The sequence below is a fragment of the Pristiophorus japonicus genome, chromosome 2 (assembly GCF_044704955.1).
Source record: "Pristiophorus japonicus isolate sPriJap1 chromosome 2, sPriJap1.hap1, whole genome shotgun sequence".
Classification (NCBI taxonomy): Eukaryota; Metazoa; Chordata; class Chondrichthyes; family Pristiophoridae; genus Pristiophorus; species Pristiophorus japonicus.
Window position 1 is genome coordinate 29,123,739 of NC_091978.1, and position 27,931 is coordinate 29,151,669.

General features: G+C 45.8%; 1 protein-coding gene across 4 annotated transcripts in view; it reads right to left on the reverse strand.

Annotated features, from left to right (window-relative positions):
* The window catches only part of ctnna2 (catenin (cadherin-associated protein), alpha 2), a 1,881,920-nt gene that overhangs the window by 136,557 nt on the left and 1,717,432 nt on the right, over positions 1–27,931 (reverse strand). For all 4 annotated transcript variants that reach the window (XM_070866818.1, XM_070866819.1, XM_070866821.1 and 1 more), the window contains one exon: positions 11,647–11,752. In XM_070866818.1, the coding sequence (XP_070722919.1) occupies positions 11,647–11,752 (106 nt within the window). The remainder of the gene's footprint in view (positions 1–11,646; positions 11,753–27,931) is intronic.

Below are 27,931 nucleotides of genomic sequence, written 5' to 3' on the forward strand. Positions count from 1 at the left end.
GTGGATTTTTCAGCGGTGTGGCTGTCTTAATTTGAGCGTTATCACCACTGAAAAATTCAGCATGCAGGTAAGGTTTCTAGCGAGCCAGCTGCTCCCGGGCCTTTTTAAATGCCAGGTTTGCAGCAAGGCCCTGAGAGGGGGCAAGGAGTTTGGAAGGATGGCTGGTGTAAGAGGTGCAAGGAGAGCCAACAGGTTCATTGATATGGAGCTGGAGACACTGATGGACGGTGTGGAGGACAGAAGACAAATACTGTTTCCTGTCGTGGGGAGACCCGGCAGACAGGCAGTAAATAATGCATGGAGGGAGATTGCAGGGGAGGTGTCAGGCACCTCCATATATGTGAAGATGCATCCTCCCAGGAGGGTGCTGACCAGTCTGCACCCGGCCCTTCCAGGCCCAGAGATCTTCCAGGGCATCCTAGAAGGACAGCTGTAGGTCCCAGACAACAAGCACAGCAGCCTTCCCGGACCCATGTTGCAGCCACAGGGATAACAGTTAGGCAAAATGTTAGGGTATTCACGCATAACAGGAGTTATAGTGAGATGCACAGGGGTAAAAAATGATTACAGTAGTATTATATTGATCTTTATGTTCTGTTTTTACAGTGATTTGGATAAGTTGATAAATCTTTATTGTTGGCACATATATCTGGCCAGGTGTTTCATTTGGAAATGGGCAATTCTATGTTAAGGCACTCATTGCGATGACCATTGAAAGTGGGAGCTGAAGGGTCATGTGTGGGTGGGATTATCTGAAGCGAGCAGCTATGAGACGTAGTTGCACTTCCCTTCCAGGGTTGTGATGGGGACAACGCCTCCTGGCTCTGGGGCGATGGGCATCGTCCTCCTCCTCTTCCTTCTCCTCCTCCTCCTCAGGTAGTACTGCTGGCTCGACCTCCAGTGGCTGTCCCCTCATGATGGCCAGGTTGTGCAGCATGCAGCACACCACGACGATTATGGAGACCCGTTGAGGAGAGTACTGCAAGGTGCCACCAGAGCGGTCCAGGCACCGGAACCTCTGCTTAAGGATGCCTATGCACTGCTCGATGATGTACCTGGTGGCACAGTGAGCGTCATTGTACGCATGCTCTGGCGCTGTCCTGGGTTTCCGCAGAGGAGTGAGCAGCCAAGTGGACAGGGGATATCCCTTGTCTCCAAGCAGCCAACCGCAATCCTGATTTGGGCCGGTAAAGATGGCGGGCACGCTGGTCTGGCACAGAATGAATGAATCATGGCTGCTGCCTCCCTTGCCCGCTGCCTCTTTGCACAATGCTGATGGCGACTCCTTCTCCTGCGTGCTGCCCTGCTTCTGACCAGGTGTTACCCTCCCAACACTCCTCCCATTCTCAGGGTGAACCCTGCCAAGCAGGTCTCTGCAGCCCACAGGACTCCACTCAAGAGCCAGGCCTGAAAGTTGTGCAAAAGTCTGTGAAAACCTCTGAGCAGCACTCAGCAGGGTTAATGGAGCCAAAACAATTAATAAAACTATTTCAGAAGCAAAATACTGCGGATGCTGGAAGTTGAAATAAAAACACTAATATATAATAAAATGATTTCCCTACCAAACGGACCCGATCGTGGCAAAGCTCCAGTGGTGTCGCGTTCCTGCGCTGACTGGAAAACTTTGCAGGGGCACTGCCGGGAAAAATCCGACCTATTCATCGCAGAATTTCGCTGTCCTGGCCGTGATTCAGCGGCCCCCACGCTGCTGAGGTCACCGCGGGATACCTTCCTTCACCCCTGCCGTTTCCAGTGGAAGTGCACACCGCTCAAATCCCCCCTCCCGCCCCGAGTTGAATATGGCTCGGGGAGGGAAAAACACCTGACCGTGGTGGGAGTTCCTTCGGGGACCGTGAATTTCAGCCCCGTGGCATATGACATTTAATGCAGAGAAGTGTGAAGTGATGCATTTTGGAAAGAAAAATGAGGTGAGGTAATAAAAAAAAGTTACAGTTTTAAAGGAGGTGCAGGAACTGAGACCTGGGGGTAGAAATTCGGTATCGCCTGCTTTGAGGTGGTGGCGTCACCGGGCCACTACCTTTAGCACCGGGCGGTGTCTACCGCCTCAAAGTGGGATATTCAGTTGTATCGCCCCAAGGGGAGAGTGGAGCGCGAAGAGAAGTGTTCCACGTTCCTCTTAGGGTGCTAACGGAGCGATAACGCAGGAGGCCTACTCAATTTTTGGCACGAGGATGCCAGCATCCCTGCGCCTAAAGATGAAAAAAAAATCCTGTTGAAAAATTCAATAAACCTCACCCACACTTTCCCACGACTGCAACAAATAAATACAAGTTGAACGAGTGAAATCTCAGCACTAACGTTGCACTCCGGACGATATCGCCTCGGGATCGTCGCTGGACCGACTGCTTTCCCCAGCCGGCCTCAGCGCCAGGCGCTACGACAGGCGAAAGAGTGAATTCTGCAAACGCAGGGCTGCGGGGGCGTTGCACACTCAGTGATGTCACTGAATGGGCGGTGCTAGCGAGCGCAGCGCAAACTGTCAGCGGTGCCGCTAAGCCTTCACTGAGGTTCGCGGCAGGCGCGGTAGCCTGCCGCTCGGACAGGAGGTGCTGACTCCGCTAACAAGTGGCGCTAAGCAACCGAATTTCTACCCCCTGGTGTTTTATGTACACAAATCTTTGAAGGGATCAGGACAAGTTCATAAGGCTGCTAAAAAGCATATGGGGTCCTGGGCTTTATAACTAGAGGCAGGGAATACAAAGTTATGGTAAACCGATATAATTCTCTGGTTAGGCCCCAGCTAGATTATTGTGTCCAATCAGGGCACCGCACTTTAGGAAGGATGTCAAGGTCTTGGAGAGGATGCAGAGGAGATTTACCAAAATGGAACCAGGGTTGAAGGAATTCAATTATGTGGAGAGACTAGAGAAGTTGGGATTGCTCTTCTGAGAGCAGAGAAGTTTAAGGGAAGAGACATTGGAAATGATGAGGGCTTTTGATAGAGTAGGTGGGAAGAAACGGTTTTCAGTGGCAGCAGGGTCGGTGACCAGAGGACACAGATTTAGGTAACTGGCAAAAAATCCAGTCAGAAAATGAGGAGAAATGTTTTACACAGCGAGTTGTTACAACCTGGAATGCCCTGCCTGCAAGGGTGGTGGAAGCAGATTCAATAGTAATTTTCAAAAAGAAATTGAATCTACACTTGAAAAGGCTGAATTTGCAGGATTATGGGGAAAGAGCAGGAGGGTGGGACCAATTTCATAACTCTTTCAAAGACCCAGCACAGACATGATCGAGGGGCCAAATGGCTTACTCTTGCTCCTATTTCTTGAATGGCCTCCTTCTCTACTGCATGATTCTATGAAATGTGTTTTGAGTTTGTGAGGCGATTTATACCTCAGTCGTGTTTTAACCAGCATTCTCGTAAAATTGGGTTTAAATAAAATACAATGTTCACATGTCAGCCCCACAGCCCACTTACTCAGCAATGCTTACTTTGAACAAAGGCTGCAGCAACAATGGATTACTAAAATGAGCCAAGGAGCAAGTGGGTTAATAGCAGAAAGAGAGATCAAAAGACACCTTTCAGCTATGTATGACACCTTAATCTTCTTTAAAAGCTTCACATGCAGAAATTTATCAAATGCCTTTGGAAATTACATCCACAGATAGCCCTTGCCCACTAATTGAGTTAGGCCCTCACAGAATTCCAGCAGATTCATTAGGCATGATTGATTGCTTCTGAAAACCATGCTGACTAGTTCTTATGGCCTGTGTGCTTTCTGGCCAAACATTGATAGGACTCTGTAAAATGGTCTGGAGAATTTCCTCCCTCTACAGATGTTACACTAACTGGTCTATAATTCCCTGAATCAGATCTCTCTCCTGGATATCAGCAAAACATTCACTCCCTATCAATCCTCAGCTACAGTATTTATGGAGCTCTTGAAAATATAAACCAGCCTTGCTTATTTCTTTACATACCCCAAGGTACATTCCATCTGCTCACAATGCTCTATGAAAATTCACTTTACATAAGCTATACTGACCTTCCTCGAAACTTGTATAGATTGCTGAACCAAACTGCTTTGAGTCGGAATTTGTTCACAGTATTAACGCATAAAATGAGTTACATCATAAGAAACGCAAGACTAATCAAAACAGAACACTTCCCTAGGTGGAATACATGCTAGGCTCCTCAAAGAACAAGTAGAAAAGACTCTGTTTAATATTTTCAACAGCTCTATAATAACCACGGCTGTTTGGTTAAGAAAGAAAAGCAAGAACTTGCATTTATATAGCGCCTTTCACAGCCTCAGCTTGTCCCAAAGCGCTTTACAGCCAATGAAGTACTTTTGAAGTGTAGTCTCTGTTGTACTGTAGCAAATACGACAGCCATTCTGTGCACAGCTAGATTCCACAAATAGCAATGTGATAATAACCAGATAATGTTTTTTGAAAAGTAATGTTGGTTGAGGGATAAATATTGGCCAGGCCACTGGGGAGAACTAGCCTGCTCTACTTCAAAATAGTCCCACTGGATCTTTTACATCCACCTGAGTTGGCAGACGGGGACAAGGTATAACATCTCATTCGAAAGACGGCACTTCCAACAGTGTTGCGCTCCCTCAGTAACGCACTGGAGTGTCAGCCTGGATCAGGCTGGAGAGAATAGCTCACACGATGCTGGCAATCAAAGCAGCAATGAGACATAAAGTATAGAATTATAGAACAGTGAGTAAGAATACTGACAGCAGGAAACATAATCATGAGCACCTAGATTTTCTACTAACAGCACTATTTACACTGGCATGGGTATTGGCTTATTTTAGACAGACCAAATGGAAATATACAGTTTACTCTCAGTTTTCCAAGATTAACTCATTTGCAAAGGTTCGGGCACAGATTTAAATACTTGTCAATTTTTGACTGATTACGCTCCTGTGAAGGACCTCGGTGGTTTTCCTACATTAACGGTGCTATAATAATGCAATTTGATGGTGTTGTGAGGAGCATGCTAGTGATGGAAGAAGAAAATTGTGTATATGTGAAATTGAAAGCATTTGGGACACTAAAAAGGAGAGACTGCGTAGGATGGTACAAATTCTGCATGCCTTTGGAGTGCCTTTGATGGCATCTCGAACCATTAGCATCTTCGACCAGGCAGAAAGAGGAGACCAAAAAATGACTGGAAAAATGAAGGAACAGGGAACCCAGTGTGCAGCTATGTATTGTCATCATCGGCAGTCCCTCGAAATCGAGGAAGACTTGCTTCCACTCTAAAAGTGAGTTCTCAGGTGGCTGAACAGTCCAATGCGGGAATTACAGTCTCTGTCACATGTGGGGCAGACAGTGGTTGAAGGAAAGGGTGGGTGGGGAGTCCGGTTTGCCGCTCGTTCCTTCCGCTGTCTGCGCTTGTTTTCTGCATGCTCTCGGCGACGAGACTCGAGGTGCTCAGCGCCTTCCCGGATGCTCTTCCTCCACTTAGGGCGGTTTTTGGCCAGGGATTCCCAGGTGTCGATGGGGATGTTGCACTTTATCAAGGAGGCTTTGAGGGTGTCCTTGTAATCTTTCCTCTGCCCACCTGGGGCTCGCTTGCCCGGTCGGAGCTCCGAGTAGAGCGCCTGCTTAGGGAGTCTCGTGTCGGGCATGCGGACAATGCGGCCTGCCCAATGGAGCTGATTGAGCGTGATCAGTGCTTCAATGTTGGGGATGTTGGCCTGAGCGAGAACACTGACGTTGGTGCGCCTATCCTCCCAGTGAATGTGCAGGATCTTGCGGAGGTAGCACTGGTGGTATTTCTCCAGCGCATTGAGATGTCTACTGTACATAGTCCATATCTCTGAGCCATATAGGAGGGCAGGTATCACTACTGCCCTGTAGACCATAAGCTTGGTGCCAGATTTGGGGTCCTAGTCCTCAGGCGACCGAAGGCTGCGCTGGCACACTGGAGGCGGTGTTGGACCTCGTCATCGACGTCTGCCCTTACTGATAGTAGGTATGGAAAATGGCTCACGTTGTCCAAGGCTGCGCCGTGGATTTTGATGACAGGACCACGTCGCACCAACGCATTTCTTGATCTTCCTTGCTGCAATGCTTCATCTCACTCTCAGCAAGCTCCCCGCTGGAGTGGAACTAATCTATAGAACCAATGGGAACCTGTTCAACCTTCGCCGTCTCCAGGCTAGATCCAAGGTCGTCCCATCCTCTGTCATCAAACTACAGTACGCAGACTACGCTTGCGTCTGTGCAGACTCAGAGGCCGAACTGCAAACCATCATCAATACCTTCTCCGAGGCGTACGAAAGCATGGGCCTTACACTAAACATCCGTAAGACAACGTTCCTCCACCAACCTGATCCCGCCACACAACACAGCAGCTATGAGTCTGCGGGCAAATGATTAAGCAGTCCAGAAACCCAGCCCATTTGTTTGATAGCTGCTGAAGTTGAAATGCGTGATGCATGAGCTGGTTGCAAAGACAGTGGTCCTCTGAACCACCACTCCATGCATCATGCCGTAGGTTAACATTGTAGCATGTCTGCCATCGGCATCAGCTTACCATCTCTGTTACTGGATGTGCCCTCTCTATTTTGCATAACCACTGCATCGATCCTTGCAACAAAAGGCATGGTTGTATATCTGTTTTTCTGCTGAGCCAGACCATGTGAAGATAATCCTCGTCGGGTAGTTGTGGCAGAACCTGCAGATATGATCAGTGGCTTGTGACAGATGTGGCCAATCAAAATACGCTAACTGCTAATCACCTAAACATACCTTCTCTTGCACAATAAGGGTTGACCATGGCAATTGAAGTGATCGAGATTGGAGGCGATAAAAGGCATGGGTCGCACCTACCATTTTTGGTGTGTTTTGGCCGCCGCAATGGATGCGGTGGCCCATCTTGCAAAATTCAGCTCTTTGTCGTTTTTTTTCGAGCAGGGCAGAAGTCGGTCATAATGGGGGTGGAAGTGGAGGCAGGACGGACTCTCCGCAGGATCTTGCGGTCATTCGTGCCGGGCTGGTGACGTCATCGTGCTAGCGCGTCAACACATCTCTCCCCTTTAGTTAAAGGGGAGAGCCGCTGTGAGCTCAGCATCTTTTTCAGTTACCAGGAAGGGTTTTGGCCGGGCCAGCGGTCTGGCTCCCAAGAGGGGGTGCCAGGCTGGCTGTTGGTGGCCCGGCTGAACCCGGGGGCATAATTGTCGGGCCAACTTGGCAGTCAGTTGACAAAAAAAAATAAGATGGCGGCCGCAGCAGTGCACGCTCCCCTTTAATGGAAGCTGTACTGCCATTTTACACACACTGCACCGACAGAAAATGCTATCGGGGGTGCCGAGTGGCGGCCGGAAGATTTTCTCCACTGAATTTTGGTTACAGGTTGGGACATCGACGGTCTGCGCTTTAGTGACGCACTTAGGAGGCTTTGGCAGCAGCGGTGCGGAAATGGGGGGGTAGCGGGGCGGATATGGTCATCACCGGAAAAACCACCGGGGAGAATTTCGCGAGTGGCGGCTATTCGACTACAAACAGTCCTTATCGGGAGGCTGGATTTCGGCCCCATGATTTCAGTAGTAGGGATGAATGCGGGAAATGATACTACAGAAGTGGAATTAGGCGATCTTTGTGACAGAGAGGATATGGGGTCAAAAGCTCAGCTCGGGGTCGAGGTTGCAAATATTCTGATTCAGATAGTGGCCACGGACCTGCCCCCAAATTCACTTGTTCCACTCACTGGAAGATATATTGGGAGCAAAGTGGGCAGAATGCTGACTCATTTTCTGTTACTGGATGCTCGATTTACGTGAAATATCCAGAACTAATGATCTTACCGCGAGAATAATGGGGCCGTAGCTTATGATAATATTTGAAAACGGCACCATTGCCAAACATTGTGGAGGACTTACACGGTCCGCTGCTCAGTGAAGATCCATTAGGGAAACCTGTTCACTTACAACTCGAATTTCTCTATTTCTAATAAATATATTAGTCCCTAATGACACAAAACATTCTTTAGGAGACTGCCAAGCCAAGTCGCAATCCAAAGTCCATGCAAGTTGGAAGCTGATGAATGGAACAAAAGAGAGAGAGAGAGAGAGAGATGCAGGTTGGACCTCACAACTCAAATACTTTGCTCCTGTAACTTTTCCTCTTCGCGTATCGATTGAAAATTTTAATCCATCTCCCAGTTGCAAATGTTAATCTTTTTCAACCTGGTGAAGATTGATTAATGCATGGCCTCTTCATGGTCATCACATCACCTTGCATTTTTACTACACTGATCTGAGTTTTTTTTTGTTACTGTTGAGATACCAAGCACATAGAGCATGATACCAGAAAGGTTGAAAAATGCGACATAGACTATGAGGCAAATCAGCAAGAAGTGGACTTTCTGGCACGGGCTCAATGGCCCGAATGGTTTCCTTTTGTGCTCTATGATTTGGTGCATGGTTCTATGAAAAGGTTGAAAATTGTAGCAGGAAATAAAAATTGTGGGAGGTAAAGAGTTCGACAGTTTTAAGATCCAGGAGAAGAATTAGGTTCGAGTAGGAGGGGCCGAAATTCAGGCCCGCCAGAAACCTGGCGCACTTACCGTTATTTAAGTGTTTTCACTGCCGGGTAGGACGAGGTCGGCTCTTGATCGATATTCAGCTCTTTATCCTTTTTTTTGCAACGGACTGGAAGTCGGTCACAATAGGGGAGGATGTGGGGCAGTAAGTACTCTTGACGGAGTCGCCACCGCTGTCAGTCAGCAGTGGAGTGGAGATGACGTCACGACGCGTGCGTGTCACCACGCTCTCCCCTTCACTTAAAGGTTAAGTGGTCTTTTTGGGGAGCTGAATTTGGGCCCCGGAGACTGTAAAATGATTCTTAATTTCAATGCTGGAGCATCAAGGAGGAGGAAGACTATATTGGATGGCATATTTGGAGCTTAGAAAGAACAACTTAAGGAAAGTTCAAAGGAGTACTGACCACAGTTTTCATGGGGAGGGAAAATCTAGAGGTAAGAGAGAGTTCCTACTAGAAAACAATACTCTCCATACCCCATATAGCAGTGGGAAAGATGCTGGAGGAAGCTCCTCAGAAATTTAAGTGTTGGATGGACTTGAAACATAGAAACATAGAAACATAGAAAATAGGTGCAGGAGTAGGCCATTCGGCCCTTCGAGCCTGCACCGCCATTCAATGAGTTCATGGCTGAACATGCAACTTCAGTACCCCATTCCTGCTTTCTCGCCATACCCCTTGATCCCCCTAGTAGTAAGGACTACATCTAACTCCTTTTTGAATATATTTAGTGAATTGGCCTCAACAACTTCCTGTGGTAGAGAATTCCACAGGTTCACCACTCTCTGGGTGAAGAAGTTTCTCCTCATCTCGGTCCTAAATGGCTTACCCCTTATCCTTAGACTGTGACCCCTGGTTCTGGACTTCCCCAACATTGGGAACATTGTTCCTGCATCTAACCTGTCTAAACCCATCAGAATTTTAAATGTTTCTATGAGATCCCCTCTCATTCTTCTGAACTCCAGTGAATACAAGCCCAGTTTGATCCAGTCTTTCTTGATATGTCAGTCCCGCCATCCCGGGAATCAGTCTGGTGAACCTTTGCTGCCCTCCCTCAATAGCCAGAATGTCCTTCCTCAAGTTAGGAGACCAAAACTGTACACAATACTCCAGGTGTGGCCTCACCAAGGCCCTGTACAACTGTAGTAACACCTCCCTGCCCCTGTACTCAAATCCCCTCGCTATGAAGGCCAACATGCCATTTGCTTTCTTAACCGCCTACTGTACCTGCATGCCAACCTTCAATGACTGATGTACCATGACACCCAGGTCTCGTTGCACCTCCCCTTTTCCTAATCTGTCACAATTCAGATAATAGTCTGTCTCTCTGTTTTTACCACCAAAGTGGATAACTTCACATTTATCCACATTATACTTCATCTGCCATGCATTTGCCAACTCACCTAACCAATCCCAGTCACTCTGCAGCCTCATAGCATCCTCCTCGCAGCTCACACTGCCACCCGCAAATTTGGAGATACTACATTCAATCCCCTCGTCTAAATCACTAATGTACAATATGAGCTTCAGAAGAACATATGGCAGCAGAAATCCCGGCCTCCTGGGTCCATATGGAGTACATACGGACCCGGGAAGGCATTGCAAAAGCCGGTTTTCATCGTGCAATGCGCATGCGATGAAAACCGGCTTTTCTGATCTGTCAAGCTGGAGTTTGACTGATCTTCCATACCTTGGGAGCGAGGACATTTGCAAGGGCAAGATTGCGGTATTTACCAATATCTTGCCCAGCAAATGTCCTGAAAACTCTAGTGCCTGATAAAAGCAGGCGCATAGCCTGCTTTTACAGGTGTAAGAGTTTTAAAACACACTTAATACATAAAAAATAATATTTAAAAAACACATTTTATTTTAAAAACCCTGCTCATTACGTTAAATTTATTTTAAAGCATAATTAAAATAAGTTTTATAAAAATCAGAAAGATTCAATTTTTTAATAATACATAATTAACTTTAATTTAAATTAATGCTAAATATGTAGTGTATTTTTTCTATTTTTTATTAATGTTGTGTGTGTTTGGGGGGGAGCGGTTCTCATATCATAATGAGAACTTCAACTTACGGAGATCCCATTATTATGAATGAGAACATACTTTACCTGATTGGCTGCCCAGAACCATGTGACTGCAGCTCCAGCCCTGCACACATCCTGATGTGCACGCGTTGCGATGCGCAGTCAGTGGAGGCCTCAGGACCGGGAACTTGCGTGGGCGCAGCAGGAACAGGTAAGTGTGCATCTTTTTAAAGTTTTTTACCTGATCGCCTGCGGGAAGCAGCCGACTGGGATTTCTGGTCCATTAACATAAGAAATAGGAGCAGAAGTAGGCCCTACGACCCACTGAGACTGCTCCACCATTCAATAAGATCATGGCTGATCATCGACCTCAACTCCACCTTCCCGCCCGATCTCCATATCCCTTGATTCCCCTAGACTCCAAAATTCTATCTATCTCCACCTTGAATATATTCAGAGACTCAGCATCTACAGCCCTCTGGGGCAGAGAATTGCAAAGATTCACAACCCTCTGAGTGAAGAAATTCCTCCTCATCCCTTTATCCTGAGACTATTCAGAAATATTTTAATTCTGATACTACATCAGCAGCCCCAGTACAGTGCTGTGGAGTTCTGGCCTCAGGGAACGAGTGGGGGTAATTTTACCCTAACTCGCCATGAGGGAATATGGCACAACGCTAATACACTACATATTTAACATTCATTTAAATTAAAGTTATTTATGTATTGTTAAAAACTTATATTTTTCCGATTTTTAAAAAAGTTTTAAAAATTATGATTTCAAATAGATTGATCGAGCACAACGCTGGTTCACACCCAGCCCAATATTATTCTGCACTGACTTCAATGGAGAGTAAAATCGGGCAAGTGTAAACCCAGCAGTGCACCCGTTCCTGATGGGACGAGTTCAGTTAAAATTGCTCCCATTTAATCAGATGACCAAATCTCCTGCCCGTGTAGGTGTCAGAAGCATTCACTGTAAAGAACAAGAGTAAGCCCAGGTCACTGGTCACTGGTCTCCCCAGGCCACTGTTGTATATGACGTCTGGATACCCTAGTTAAAGTTATGTAAAGAAATGCACTACCTGGTCAGCCACAGCACGAGCCAGCTTATCCATCCTGGACCCCGCTTCCGCAATCTTCTTTGCTGCGTTGATTACATCGGAAGTATTCTTTAGCGGACCCTTGCCCCTACAAGATATTGGAAAACAAAATAAAGAGATAAATGAATCTGCTAGTTCAGAAAAATTGGCCTCGAAATGGATACATTAAAAAAACATTTTTTTAAAGTTTGATTATGATTTTCATTATTGTTGAAAAGAGATTTTGGAAGGCTTTTGGGAACGTTGAGCAAACACACCCTCTCTGTGCAGGTGTGAGAAGGAAGAGAATGCTGGACTATCCCTGCATAATAATTAAGTAGAAGCGACAACAAGGACAGAAAATGCTGGAAATACATAGCAGCATCTGAAAAGAGAAAAGGCCGGTTAACATTTAATCAGAAATGTGAAATGTAGCACAACAAATGTTAAATGACTGGCCAAAACAAAGCCGAAGGTAGGGGGGGGGGCAGAACAGATAAAGGTCAAGATTTTAAAATCCTCATCCTTGTTTTCAAATTCCTCCATGGCCTCGTCCCTCCCTTTCTCTGTAATCTCCAATAGCCCTACAACCCTCTGAGATATCTGCAAGCCTCCAATTTTGGCCTCTTGAGCATCGCTGATTTTAAGTGTTCCGCAATTGACGGCCGTGCCTTCAGCTGTGAAGGCCCTAAGCTCTGGAATTCCCTCACTAAACCTCTTCGCCTCTCTATCTCTCTTTCCTCCTTTAAGACGCTCCCTAAAACCCATCTCTTTGACCAACCTTTTGGTTATTTTTCCTGATATCTCCTCGGTGTCAAATTTTGTTTGATAACACTCCTATGAAGTGCCTTAGGACATTTTATTACATTAAAGGCGTTATATAAATACTAATTGTTGTTGAGTACAGAACTGCAAACCACTCATCATCATCATAGGCAGTCCCTCGAAACGAGGATGACTTGCTTCCATGCCAAAAAGGGATAAGTTCACAGGTGTTTCAATGAAGGACCTACTATTCCAGATCCCGAACTACATCCTGAGGGGTGGAAGATGCCTGTGCGTGGATTTTTTAACGTGGGGTGACTGTTGCACATCAGCCACCACACGGGCTTGACAGAGCTAGGTCTTGGTCCAGTGGCATCTGTGCAGTAGATTTTCAGACTAATGCATAGGCAAACGCACACTTAATTGATTTAACATGCTTTGAAGCTGGATAGAGGTACAAAGGGCGGGCTGAAATACGCAGCCGACCTCAGATAGGCCTCCGTGTTCAAATGTGACGAAGAGTCTCTACCTGAAACGTTCACCTGTCCTTCCCCTTCTCAGGATGTTGACATGCCCTGTTCATATTTATAGTATTTCCTATTTTGAATTATGTAGAAGCTATTTTTATTTCCAATATACTTGGAGGAAAACAACGTGCTCTGGCCTTTGACAGCGGCACTATGAATCACATCTATTATCTTCAAAGTGATATTTTAGGAGCATACACTTATAATGCAGCCAATGATCGAAAAAGACATATTCATGCATGACAATCCTCAACAAAGGTTTTCAAAAGTTTGCTATCTTCTTTTACACTTTTGTACTAATCTATCTTCCTCTCCTTAAAGCATCAGGGTAGACTTTCACTTGGGGCGCCAGATAGGCATTCGATGGGTGAGGAGATCAGGCTATCTGCCCAATAGAAAGAGTGAGAGGCCTGAAGCATTTAGATGGCCGGACCTCCTTGTCAAATGCCAGAAGAACATCCCACAGGTTTGTGGACATTAAACGGGCAGCATGCCAATGAGGGTGGGCAGGATTTCAGGCTGGCCCAGCAAAAACATGCAAAGAGTTGGCATCTCTTACTCGGCAACATCTTAAAGCGGGAAGGTTCTTATTTTTGGCTGCAGAGTTGAAGCACAAAACAAAGAACCGACATGGCATAGACAAGAGTGTCAAGATTTCAAGACTCCATCCATTGCAAAGGGGATGGAGTATAAAAGCAGGGAAGTCTTGTTACAGCTGTACAGGGTATTGGTGAGGCCACACCTGGAATACTGCGTTTCCATATTTACGAAAGGATATACTTGCTGTGGAGGCAGTTCAGAGAAGGTACACTATGTTGATCCCGGGGATGAGTGGGTTGACTTATGAGGAAAGGCTGAGTAGGTTGGGCCTCTACTCATTGGAATTCAGAAGAATGAGAGGTGATCTTATCGAAACGTATAAGATTATGAGGGGGCTTGACAAGGTGGATGCAGAGAGGATGTTTCCACTGGTGGGGGAGACTAGAACTAGAGGGCATGATCTTAGAATAAGATGCCGCCCATTTAAAACTGAGATGAGGAGAAATTTCTTCTCTCAGAGGGTTGTGAATCTGTGAAATTCGCTGCCTCAGAGAGCTGTGGAAGCCGGGACATTGAATAAATTTAAGACAGAAATAAACAGTACAGGAATAAGAGGTTGTGGGCAGCGGGCACGGAAGTGGAACTGAGTCCATGATCAGATCAGCCATTATCTTATTCAATGGCGGAGCAGGCTCGAGGGGCCTTATGGCCTACTCCTGCTCCTATTTCTTATGTTATGTTCTTATGGTGCCCTGGACAAGTTTGATTGAACAAGCAGACGAGTGCAAGAGTATCCTCTTTTCCTCCAGCAGGATTACAGTACTGAGGGAAGCACTGCAGCAGGCCGAGAGAGAGATAGGCTAGCGCGTCACATAGTCAGCCTCAACCCCAAGGCAGTGCAGAAAGAAGTTTAATGACCTGACCTGGAAAGCCAAGGTAAGATTTACTTCTTGCGATGTTTCTTTCTCTGTATTATACTAGCCGCAGCAATTGTCTTCCCATCCCATATCCCTCCAAGCACTCCCACTCACCTGCTTTCCCTTAATTAGCAATGGGCACTAAGCCTACTTTGCGTCTAGTCTCAGCTCTACCATCAGCAACTAGCACATGCAGCATAATGTTGTCTCCAGATTGCGCAGGGAAATCCCTGCATTCTTCTTGTGTTTGCCAGCAAATGTCACCCATCTTCCACTTTCGTGCTCTGTGACACCTCCCCATCTTGCGCACTGGTACCACATGGCACACTCATCATGCACATTATCAGCAAACCTCACACAACTGCCTTTTGATGCAGCCACACAACATTAAGCTCCCCTTCTTTCTGCAGGACAAGATGTGGCACAACCCTGTGAGAGGGTGAGACCAGGAAGAGGGCCAGACTCCCTTCAGGCCCTCGCATCGATGGAGCAGGATTCCCTGGAGATTCTGAGCACAGGCATCTCTCGTGTGCTGGGGAGGAAAAGTGGGGGGAATAAAGCAGCTCGGTCTCTGTCTTGTTTTTTTTACATTCTATTTGTCTTGAATGTGCTGCTCCTTCAAGGAGCTGACCAAATTGGTGAGGCCTCACCACTCCGTAACATGCCCATTAGTTGCCAATCATTACTCCTCTCCAGTTGCAGGTTCCCTAGAAGAATCTGCCCTTGCTGTAGAAGACAGTCAGACTTGCCAGCCTGTGGTGTCATCCCTCCGTCTTTACCAATACAGAGATCATCACCCTGGGCAGGATAGTGAGTTAGAGGGCTCTTCATAGGAAGAAGTGCACATGAAAAGGGAGCACTAGCGGGCAGTGGTGGCCAGGAGAGGGGAGGACACAGCTGGCTGGACGGAAAGCCCAGGTCCAAGTACTGTCGAAGGAGGCTGACATGCAGACATCAGTGACCCAGCCTTTAAGAGAAGAATCTTGGCAATACATCAGTGGACGCATTGGATAGCCTGCTGAGTAGCTGCTAAGTCATGGCTGAGAGTATGGCAGAGTCCTGCTCCAGCATAGGTAAATGAGCACTTAGAAAAGGCACTATCGGGTAACACCTGGGTGATGCTGTTGTTAAATTACAATTGGTGACATCAGTAAAGGTTTGGATATGTTGTGTGTGAGTGCCTGCTCGACAGTGGTTCCACATTACTATCAGAGCCTTTGTTTTCAAGCGGCATGTGAAAAGAAAGACTTTCATTTATATAGCACCTTTCACGACCTCAGGACATCCCAAAGCACTTCACAGTCAATAAAGTACTTTTGAAGAGTAGTCACTATAGGAAACACGGCGGCCAATTTGCGCACAGCAAGGTCCCACAAACAGCAATGTGATAATGACCAGATAATATTTTAAGTGATGTTGATTGAGAGATAAAAATTGGCCAGGACACCTGGGATAATTCCCTTGCTCTTTGTCAAAATAGTGCCATGGGATTTTTTAACACAGGTGGGGCCTCGGTTTAACATCTTATCTGAAAGCCAGCAGCTCCGACAGTGCAGAGCTCCCTCAGTACTGCACTGGTTGTGTGTTACTGATGATGTTTGCTTTTTATTTCATCTGGTGTTGGTTGACAGAAGTGTATTAGTGAGGAATTCAGGAGGACATGCTTTCCTTCAAATAATGTCATCGTTAACCTCCACCTGAAAGGCCTTGGTTTACCATCTCATTGGAAGGACGGCACCTCTGACAACACAGCTGTCCTTGGTTACTGTATTGAAGTGCCAGTCTCTTTCATGTGCTCATGCTCTGGAACGGAACTTGACACCAAACCTTCTGACTCAGAGGTGAGAGGCCTACCAAGCTGACACTAACTCACAAACTGTTTCTATTGAATTGCAAAGTGGTAGCTGTGTGGAGAATATAAGTGCATCATTTCCTCAAAAACATCAGCATTTAAAAACAAACAGGAAGTGAACAGAATGCAAACGGAACACCAGACACCTGTTTGCAAATTCAAGACTGGAAGCTAAGATAAGCCTTGAAATGAATGCTGAAATCTACATGAAAGCTTATCAAATTCTTCTGCCTACACTTTTAATGGTGATATTAAGTCAAATAATGTACTGTGGATTTACTCACTGTGATTTCCAGGCTCTAATTTCTGGGCTGAGATTTATAGCCAGTTGAAATTTCACTCTTGCAGCTTATATTGTCATTGGAACTCTCTTTATTTAACTATTGTCTTTATAACTCACTCAGGTACTTATTATTCTGTATGTACCCAGCCAAATTGTTCAAACCATGTAGAAAAGAGTTAAGGGGAAGCTCATAAAATAATGTGGAGTTTTAAAGCACCATCTGCACTTGTAAAAACCATTATTTTAACCAGATATGTTTTACAGATTTCATGCTCCCTGTGCTTTGCCATTAATAGGATCTAAAATGCTAATGAGTGCAATACTCACAATATCCCACATATGAAGGGGACCTTCACAACTCATGGCCACCTTTGTTACTGGTGAGATATTGTGGATTCACTCGATTTTTCTATTCCCACTTGTGTATATTTATTTCAGGAATAGCACAAGCATGTTCATGAAGTAAGCCAGGATCTAGGTTGTTGCAACATCCGACTTTCAATTAGGAAAGCTGGATTTACTTTTCTTAACTTACCGCCCCCCCACCCCCTGCCCCCGCCAGCTCTCCTCCCCTGAAGGTACCGACATGCTGAGATCTGGCTTCGCAGGCCCTGGTGACCCTCCTGTGCTTCACCCAGGTAGTCAAGTGTGATTCTTCACTGTGAGTGACAGCAGGCAGGGCTATTACAGTCCAATCCTGGCCTTACCCAATGTCCACTTCTGTGCCCTTTTCCCAAAAGGATCACTCATCTCGAGAGCACATTCCCCAGCTGGTACTGTCCCCTCTGCAGCGTAAGGATCGAGTGCATGTTAGTTACCACCTTGAATGATGAGCTAACCTGTGGGATATGGTGAGGGGAGCCCCTAAGTGCGCTGCTATAGCATTGCAGAGCTCAAGACTGGATCAGAAAGGTACAGACTGGAAGTCACAAAATGTGTTCCAATTCCATATTCGTAGCTGGGGGTGTATGCAAGCTTCTGCCTGGACACAGTTCTTCAAGGCAATACTGAGAAGTGTTGATGGGTGGTTCGTTCTATTTCATCCGTTTTCAATGACAGTACATTCCCAATGTAGGTTAACCTTGTGGTCTGCAGGATGTGTCCAAACAATTCTCCTCCATAGTTCAGGACTCCTAAACACATAATGGAAAAACTTTGTTTGACTCATGTGTGAGAATCAGCACCAAGGTATGAAGTGGATTTGTGGCAAAAAGGATAAAAAGTAGAAGAGAAGGCCAAGAAAAAACTCGTGACCTAAAGAACAGATAGTGGGTGGAGAAAGCGCAGGCGATCCAGCAACGAGCCGACAACCACGACGTGTGTGGATTCTTCAGCGCAGTCAAGAACTCCTACGGCCCAAGCACCCAAGGTCCGACACCCCACTACAGGCCAAGAACGGAGTTCTATTGAGTCATTAGAACTATGCTGAATGTCTGGATCAGAATCCAGCACTGCAAATTTTAGGCTTTGATTGTAATTGTAATTGTAATACTAATTGCATCTGAGGCATTTAGAAAGAATAGGGGAGAAAGGAATAGATATCTGGCAAGGGATGCCTATAGACACATAGATGCATTTAGATGAGATGAGTCATTTGGTGTATTAAGCTCATCTTTTAAAAAAGGAGGGAGAGAGAAAACGGGTGATTATGCACCGGTTAGCCTAACATCAGTAGTGGGGAAAATGTTGGAATCAATCATTAAGAATGAAATAGCAGCGCATTTGGAAAGCAGTGATAGGATCGGTCCAAGTCAGCATGGATATATGAAAGAGAAATCATGCTTGACAAACCTTCTGGAGTTTTTTGAGGATGTAACTAGCAGAGTGGACAAGGGAGAACCAGTGGATGTGGTGCATTTGGACTTTCAAAAGGCTTTTGACAATGTCCCACACAAGAGATTGGTGTGCAAAATCAAAGCACATGGTATTGGGGGTAATGTACTGACGTGGATAGAGAACTGGTTGGCAAATAGGAAGCAGAGAGTCAGGATAAACGGGTCCTTTTCAGAATGGCAGGCAGTGACTAGTGGAGTGCCGCAGGGCTCAGTGCTGGGACCCCAGCTCTTTACAATATATATTAACGATTTAGATGATGGAATTGAGTGTAATATCTCCAAGTTTGCTGATGACACTAAACTGGGTGGCAGTGTGAGCTGTGAGGAGGACGCTAAGAGGCTGCAGGGTGACTTGGACAGGTTCGGCGAGTGGGAAAATACATGGCAGATGCAGTATAATGTGGATAAATGTGAGGTTATCCATTTGGGGGCAAAAACAAGAAGGCAGAATATTATCTAAATGGCGGCAGATTAGGAAAAGGGGAGGTGCAACAAGACCCGGGTGTCATGGATCATCAGTCACTGAAAGTGGGCATGCAAGTACAGCAGGCGGTGAAAAAGGCAAATGGTATGTTGGCCTTCATAGCTAGGGGATTTGAATACAGGAGCAGGGAGGTCTTACTGCAGTTGTACAGGGCCTTGGTGAGGCCTCACCTGGAATATTGTGTTCAGTTTTGGTCTCCTAATCTGAGGAAGGACATTCTTGCCATTGAGGGAGTGCAGCGAAGGTTCACCAGACTGATTCCAGGGATGGCTGGACTGTCATATGAGGAAAGACTGGATCAACTGGGCCTGTATTCACTGGGGTTTAGAAGAATGAGAGGGGATCTCATAGAAAGATTCTGATGGGACTGGACGGGTTAGATGCGGGAAGAATGTCCCCGATGTTGGGGAAGTCCAGAACCAGGGGACATAGTCTTAGGATAAGGGGTAGGCCATTTAGGACTGAGCTGAGGAGAAACTTCTTAACTCAGAGAGTTGTTAACCGATGGAATTCCCTGCCGCAGAGAGTTGTTGATGCCAGTTCATTGGATACATTCAAGAGGGAGTTAGATATGGCCTTTACGGCTATGGGGATCAAGGGGTATGGAGAGAAAGCAGGAAAGGAGTACTGAGGGAATGATCAGCCATGATCTTATTGAATGGTGGTGCAGGATCGAAGGGCCGAATGGCCTACTCCTGTCCCTATTTTCTATGTTTCTATGTTTCTATGTTTCATAGAAATCTATGGTCCACCTATTGCGACATCTAACTGCCGCTTGAATGTTTCCAGAGTTTGTGTTCAATTACTCAGAATATGAAGCCCGTGTGATCAAAGGGACAGTGGCAGCGTAGGTACGAAATTAGCTAAGCGACAGAAAGCAGAGAATAGTGGTGAACGGTCGTTTTTAGACATGTAGAGAAGTATACAGTGGTGTTCCCCATGGCTCGGTATTAGGACCACTGCTCTTTTTGATATCTATGTATGACCTGGACAGGGCATTTGCAGATGACACAAAACTTGGAAATGTAGCAAACAGTGAGGAGGATAGTGACAGACTTCAGGAGGACGTTGGCTGGTGAAATAGGCAGACACATGCAGCTGCAAGTTAACGCAGAGAAGTAATGCATTTTGGTAGGAAGAATGAGGAGAGGCAATATAATCTAAATAATACAATTTTAAAGAGGGTAAAGGAACAGAGAGATCTTGGGGTGTGCACCAGTGGGGTAAAAATTTTACTTTATAAATCACTGGTTAGGCCCCAGCTGAAGCATTATGTCCAATTCTGGGCACCACTCTTTAAGGCCTTAGAGAGGGTGCAGAGGAATTTACTAGAATGCTACCAAGGGCTGCAGGGTTTCAGTTACCTGGAGAGACTGGAGAACCTGGGGTTGTTCTGCAGAGAAAGTTAAGGGAAGATTCAATAGAGGTGTTCAAAATCATGAAGGGTTTTGCTCGAGTAAATAAGGAGAAGCTGTTTCCATAGTAAAAGGGTACAGAGTACACAGATTTAAGGTAATTGGCAAAAGTTAGGGCCCAGAAATTCTGACGTCCAGGGCCCGGACGAAGTTTCTACAGATCCGGGAAGGCGTCAGAAAAGCCGTTTTCAGCGCGCAATGCACATGCACTGAAAACCAGCTTTTACGATCTGTCAAGCTCCAGCTCGACAGATCCTTCACATATCGGGAGCGAGGACATTTGCTTGGGCAAGAATGCGGTATTTACGCATATCTTGCCCAGCAAGTGTCCTCAAAAATCTTGCCCCTGATAAAAGCAGGCGCATAGCCTACTTTTACAGACGCAAGCATTTTAAAACACACAAAAACGACTTCAGGATGTCCCAAAGTGCTTTGCAGACAATGAAGCACTTTAAAAAAAAAGTGTAATCACTGGCATAAAATAGGAAACGAGGCAATGTGCGCACAGCAAGCTCCCACAAACAGCAATGCGATAATGACCAGATAACCTGCTTTAGTGATGTTGGTCCAGGAAAAAATATTGGCCAGGAAACCTGGAATAACTCCTCCACTCTTCCTCCAATAGTGCCATGGGATCTAGAAACATAGAAACATAGAAAATAGGTGCAGGAGTAGGCCATTCGGCCATTCTAGCCTGCACCGCCATTCAATGAGTTCATGGCTGAACATGCAACTTCAGTACCCCATTCCTGCTTTCTCATCATACCCCTTGATCCCCCTAGTAGTAAGGACTTCATCTAACTCCTTTTTGAATATATTTAGTGAATTGGCCTCAACAACTTTCTGTGGTAGAGAATTCCACAGGTTCACCACTCTCTGGGTGAAGAAATTCCTCCTCATCTCGGTCCTAAATGGCTTCCCCCTTATCCTTAGACTGTGTCCCCTGGTTCTGGACTTCCCCAACATTGGGAACATTCTTCCTGCATCTAACCTGTCTAACCCCGTCAGAATTTTAAACGTTTCTATGAGGTCCCCTCTCATTCTTCTGAACTCCAGTGAATACAAGCCCAGTTGATCCAGTCTTTCTTGATAGGTCAGTCCCGCCATCCCGGGAATCAGTCTGGTGAACCTTCGTTGCACTCCCTCAATAGCAAGAATTTCCTTCCTCAGGTTAGGAGACCAAAACTGTACAAAATACTCCAGGTGTGGCCTCACCAAGGCCCTGTACAATTGTAGCAACACCTCCCTGCCCCTGTACTCAAATCCCCTCGCTATGAAGGCCAACATGCCATTTGCTTTCTTAACCGCCTGCTGTACCTGCATGCCAACCTTCAATGACTGATGTACCATGACACCCAGGTCTCTTTGCACCTCCCCTTTTCCTAATCTGTCACCATTCAGATAATAGTCTGTCTCTCTGTTTTTACCACCAAAGTGGATAACCTCACATTTATCCACATTATACTTCATCTGCCATGCATTTGCCCACTCACCTAACCTATCCAAGTCGCTCTGCAGCCTCATAGCATCCTCCTCGCAGCTCACACTGCCACCCAACTTAGTGTCATCCGCAAATTTGGAGATACTACATTTAATCCCCTCGTCTAAATCATTAATATACAGTGTAAACAGCTGGGGCCCCAGCACAGAACCTTGCGGTACCCCACTAGTCACTGCCTGCCATTCTGAAAAGTCCACATTTACTCCTACTCTTTGCTTCCTGTCTGACAACCACTTCTCAATCCACGTCAGCACACTACCCCCAATCCCATGTGCTTTAACTTTGCACATTAATCTCTTGTGTGGGACCTTGTCGAAAGCCTTCTGAAAGTCCAAATATACCACATCAACTGGTTCTCCCTTGTCCACTCTACTGGAAACATCCTCAGAAAATTCCAGAAGATTTGTCAAGCATGATTTCCCTTTCACAAATCCATGCTGACTTGGACCTATCATATTACCTCTTTCCAAATGCACTGCTATGACATCCTTAATAATTGATTCCATCATTTTACCCACTACCGATGTCAGGCTGACCGGTCTATAATTCCCTGTTTTCTCTCTCCCTCCTTTTTTAAAATGTGGGGTTACATTGGCTACCCTCCACTCCATAGGAACTGATCCAGAGTCAATGGAATGTTGGAAAATGACTGTCAATGCATCCACTATTTCCAAGGCCACCTCCTTAAGTACTCTGGGATGCAGTCCATCAGGTCCTGGGAATTTATCGGCCTTCAATCCCATCAATTTCCCCAACACAATTACCCGACTAATAAGGATTTCCCTCAGTTCCTCCTCCTTACTAGACCCTCCGACCCCTTTTATATCCGGAAGGTTGTTTGTGTCCTCCTCAGTGAATACCGAACCAAAGTACTTGTTCAATTGGTCCGCCATTTCTTTGTTCCCCGTTATGACTTCCCCTGATTCTGACTGCAGGGGACCTACGTTTGTCTTCACTAACCTTTTTCTCTTTACATATCAATAGAAACTTTTGCAATCCGTCTTAATGTTCCCTGAAAGCTTCTTCTCGTATTCCATTTTCCCTGCCCTAATCAAACCCTTTGTCCTCCTCTGCTGAGTTCTAAATTTCTCCCAGTCCCCGGGTTTGCTGCTATTTCTGGCCAATTTGTATGCTACTTCCTTGGCTTTAATGCTATCCCTGATTTCCCTTGATAGCCACGGTTGAGCCACCTTCCCTTTTTTATTTTTACGCCAGACAGGAATGTACAATTGTTGTAGTTCATCCATGCGGTCTCTAAATGTCTGCCATTGCCCATCCACAGTCAACCCCTTCAGTATCATTCGCCAATCTATCCTAGCCAATTCACGTCACATACCTTCAAAGTTACCCTTCTTTAAGTTCTGGACCATGGTCTCTGAATTAACTGTTTCATTCTCCATCCTAATGCAGAATTTCACCATATTATGGTCACTCTTCCCCAAGGGGCCTCACACAACGAGATTGCTAATTAATCCTCTCTCATTACACAACACCCAGTCTAAGATGGCCTTCCCCCTAGTTGGTTCCTCGACATATTGGTCTAAAAAACCATCCCTTATGCACTCCAGGAAATCCTCCTCCACCGTATTGCTTCCAGTTTGGTTAACCCAATCTATGTGCATATTAAAGTCACCCATGATAACTGCTGCACCTTTATTGCATGCACCCCTAATTTCCTGTTTGATGCCCTCCCCAACATCACTACTACTGTTTGGAGGTCTGTACACAACTCCCACTAACGTTTTTTGCCCTTTGGTATTCTGCAGCTCTACCCATATAGATTCCACATCATCCAAGCTAATGTCCTTCCGAACTATTGCCTTAATTTTCTCCTTACCCAGCAATGCTACCCCACCTCCTTTTCCTTTTATTCTATCTTTCCTGAATGTTGAATACCCCTGGATGTTGAGTTCCCAGCCCTGATCATCCTGGAGCCACGTCTCCGTAATCCCAATCACATCATATTTGTTCACATCTATTTGCACAGTTAATTCATCCACCTTATTGCGGATACTCCTTGCATTAAGACACAAAGCCTTCAGGCTTGTATTTTTAACACCCTTTGTCCTTTTAGAATTTTGCTGTACAGTGGCCATTTTTGTTCTTTGCCTTGTGGTTTCTCTGCCCTCCACTTTTACTCATCTCCTTTCTGTCTTTTGCTTTTGCCTCCTTTTTGTCTCCCTCTGTCTCCCTGCATTGGTTCCCATCCCCCTGCCATATTAATTTAACTCCTCCCCAACAGCACTAGCAAACACTCCCCCTAGGACATTGGTTCCGGTCCTGCCCAGGTGCAGACCGTCCGGTTTGTACTGGTCCCACCTCCCCCAGAACCGGTTCCAATGCCCCAGGAATTTGAATCCCTCCCTGCTGCACCACTGCTCAAGCCACGTATTCATCTGTGCTATCCTGCGATTCCTACTCTGACTATCACGTGGCACTGGTAGCAATCCCGAGATTACTACTTTTGAGGTCCTACTTTTTAATTTAGCTCCTAGCTCCTTAAATTCGTTTCGTAGGACCTCATCCCTTTTTTTACCTATGTCGTTGGTACCAATGTGCACCTCGACAACTGGCTGTTCTCCCTCCCTTTTTAGAATGTCCTGCACCCGCTCTGAGACATCCTTGACCCTTGCACCAGGGAGGCAACATACCATCCTGGAGTCTCGGTCGCGGCCGCAGAAACGCCTATCTATTCCCCTCACCATTGAATCCCCAATCACTATTGCTCTCCCACTCTTTTTCCTGCCCTCCTGTGCAGCAGAGCTAGCCATGGTGCCATGAACTTGGCTGCTGCTGCCCTCCCCTGATGAGTCATCCCCCTCAACAGTACCCAAAGCAGTGTATCTGTTTTGCAGGGGGATGACCACATGGGACTCGCACTACCTTCCTTGCACTGCTCTTCCTATTGGTCTTCCATTCCCTATCTGGCTGTGGACCCTTTCCCTGCTGTACGACCAACTCGCTACACGTGATACTCACGTCATTCTCAGCATCGTGGATGCTCCAGAGTGAATCCACCCTCAGCTCCAACTCCGCAACGCGGACCGTCAGGAGCTTGAGGTGGATACACTTCCTGCAGATATAGTCGTCAGGGACACTGGTGTCATCCCTGAGTTCCCACATGGTACAAGAGGAGCATAACATCTATAGTGTCCACCTGAGAGAGCAGACGGGGCTTAATGTCTCATCTGAAAGAAAATGTGCTACCTCAAAGGCTGAGAGGCTTTTAAAATTCTTAGAAATAACACAAAAAACTTCCAGAATTCTTTTTAAAAGATTAGGATGAAAAACAATAAAACTAAGGACAATGTTCCCCTACAATTAATTTATAATGGGCTATGTACAGTAGAAGCAGGCTCTTCTCTCGCTCATACATAGTAACATACAAAATAGGTGCAGGAGTAGGCCATTCGGCCCTTCGAGCCTGCACCACCATTCAATATGATCATGGCTGATCATGCAACTTCAGTACCCCATTCCTGCTTTCTCTACATATCCTTTGATCCCTTCAGCCGTAAGAGCCACATCTAACTCTCTTTTGAATATATCTAACGAACTGGCCTCAACAACTTTCTGTGGGAGAGAATTCCACAGATTCACAATTCTCTGAGTAAAGAAGTTTCTCCTCATCTCAGTCCTAAATGGCTTATCCCTTATCCTTAGACCGTGACCCCTGGTTCTGGACTTCCCCAACATCGGGAACATTCTTCCCGCATCTAACCTGTCCAATCCCGTCAGAATGTTTTATGTTTCTATGAGATCTCCTCTCATTCTTCTAAATTCCAGTGAATATAAGCCTAGTCGGTCCAGTCTTTCTTCATATGTCAGTCCTGTCATCCCGGGAATCAGTCTGGTGAACCTTCGCTGCACTCCCTCAATAGCAAGAATGTCCTTCCTCAGATTAGGAGACCAAAACTGAACACAATATTCAAGGTGTGGCCTCAACAAGGCCCTGTACAACTGCAGTAAGACCTCCCTGCTCCTATGCTCAATTCCTCTCGCTATGAAGGCCAACATGCCATTTGCCTTCTTCATCGCCCGCTGTACCTGCATGCCAACTTTCAATGACTGATACACATATATATGATTTATAACGTGAATCTGAAAACAGTTAAGTTTACAATTGTACTGGTGGCTGAAATCCCTCTGTGAGGATCAGCGACAGACCACTTGACCCGCAATCTAGTCCGCTCTCTGTAGGCCTCTTCAATAACCTCATCCATTTTACTTGTGCTTCAAGTCTCTGAAAAAGGTGAAATTGTTTTTTCCCCATCAGGGCATGAGCTCACATTGTAGGTTTACAGCTCCTGGCCCTTTGCAGCACAAGAATCAAATGGGCACAAAATCCACTGCAGTGTGCTCTTTTTACAACCTTTGCTTTGATATACAGCAAAATTGCAGGATTACAAACCTGCGACCTTCATGCAAGAGGTAATTTCTAACTGCTGGCTGCTGTATACCATTGAACCTCTCACAGAACATAATGCCCACTTTCATGCCTTTCCTGGTTTTACAGATTTATATTCCTCCCTTAGTTTCACCACCTTCTTCCCTTTTTACTCTTGATGAATCATCTTTTTTTTCTCTTTTGTTTCATCAGCCTAGAATCTGATGTTAGCATATCTTCTGCTCCTTGTTGGCCTCTCTTGTAGAGAGGACCTATTTGCAATGCTATGCTTCGTAAGAGGGAGGTGGTGGCAAGGGCGGGGCGCACAACCATACCATCAATTTGATCCCATTTCCCACACAAAACCAAACAAGGCTTCAAATTTACATCACCCTGCCAGCGTCTCTGTTGAGCTGACTAGGGAAACGGGTTCAAACTTTGACCCTGTTCATACGCCAGCATCTGTTCGGTCAAGCTGAACAGGGGCCAGTCCATTTCTGCTGCTGAGCTTGTTCCAGAGTTTAGCTTGCTCTTGATTCACTCTAAAAGGTGTTTAGTGGCATACATAAGAACATAAGAAATAGGAACAGGAGTAGGACATTCGGCCTCTCGAGCCTGCTCTGCCATTCAATAAGATCATGGCTGATCTGATCATGGACTCAGCTCCACTTCCCTGCCCGCTCCCCATAAGCCTTGACTCCCTTATTGTTCAAATTCTGTCTATTTCCACCATAAATATATTCACTGACCCAGCATCCACAGCTCTTTGGGGTAGAGAATTCCAAAGATTCACGATCCTCTGAGAGAAGAAATTCCTCCTCATCTCTGTTTTAAATGAGCAACCCCTTATTCTAAAACTATGCCCTCTCGTTCTAGATTCCCCAAAGAGTGGGAAACATCCTCTCTGCATCTACCCTGTCAAGCCCCCTCATAATATATGTTTCAATAAGATCACCTCTCATTCTTATAAACTCCAATGAGTATAGGCCCAACCTGCTCAACATTTCTTCATAAGATAACCCCATCTCAGGAATCAACCTTCTCTGAACTGCCTCCAATGCAAATATATCCCTCCTTAAAAAAGATCAAAACTGTACGAAGTACTCCAGGTGTGGTCTCACCAACGCCCTGTTCAGTTGTAGCAGGACTTCCCTACTTTTATACTCTATCCCCTTGCAATAAAGACCAACATTCCATTTGCCTTCCTGATAACTTGCTGTACCTGCATGCTAACTGTTTATGTTTCATGCACAGGAACTCCCCACCGCCGATCCCTCTGTACCGCAGCATTTTTGTAATCTCTGCGGAATTTGCCACCTCAGAGAGCTGTGGAAGCTGGGAATTTGAATACATTTAAGACAGAGATAGACCATTTCTTAATCGATAAGGGAATAAGGGGTTTTGGGGAGCGGACAGGGAAGTGGAGCTGAATCCATGATCGGATTAGCCATGGTTGTATTAAATGGTGGAGCAGGCTCGAGGGGCCGTATGGCCTACTCCTGCTCCTATTTCTTATGTTCTTATATTTAAATAATAATTTGCTCTTTTATTTTTCCTACCAAAGTGGGTAACCTCACATTTTCCCACATTATACGCCATCTGCCAAATGTTTGCCCAACTCACTTAGTCTATCTATATCCCTTTGGAGATTCTTTGTGTCCTCCTCACAACTTGCTTTCCCACCTATCTTTGTATCATCAGCAAATTTGGCTACATTACACTTGGTCCCTTAACGCATAAACAGAAACCCCTTGCTTCCTCTTGCACATGCAGTGATATAAT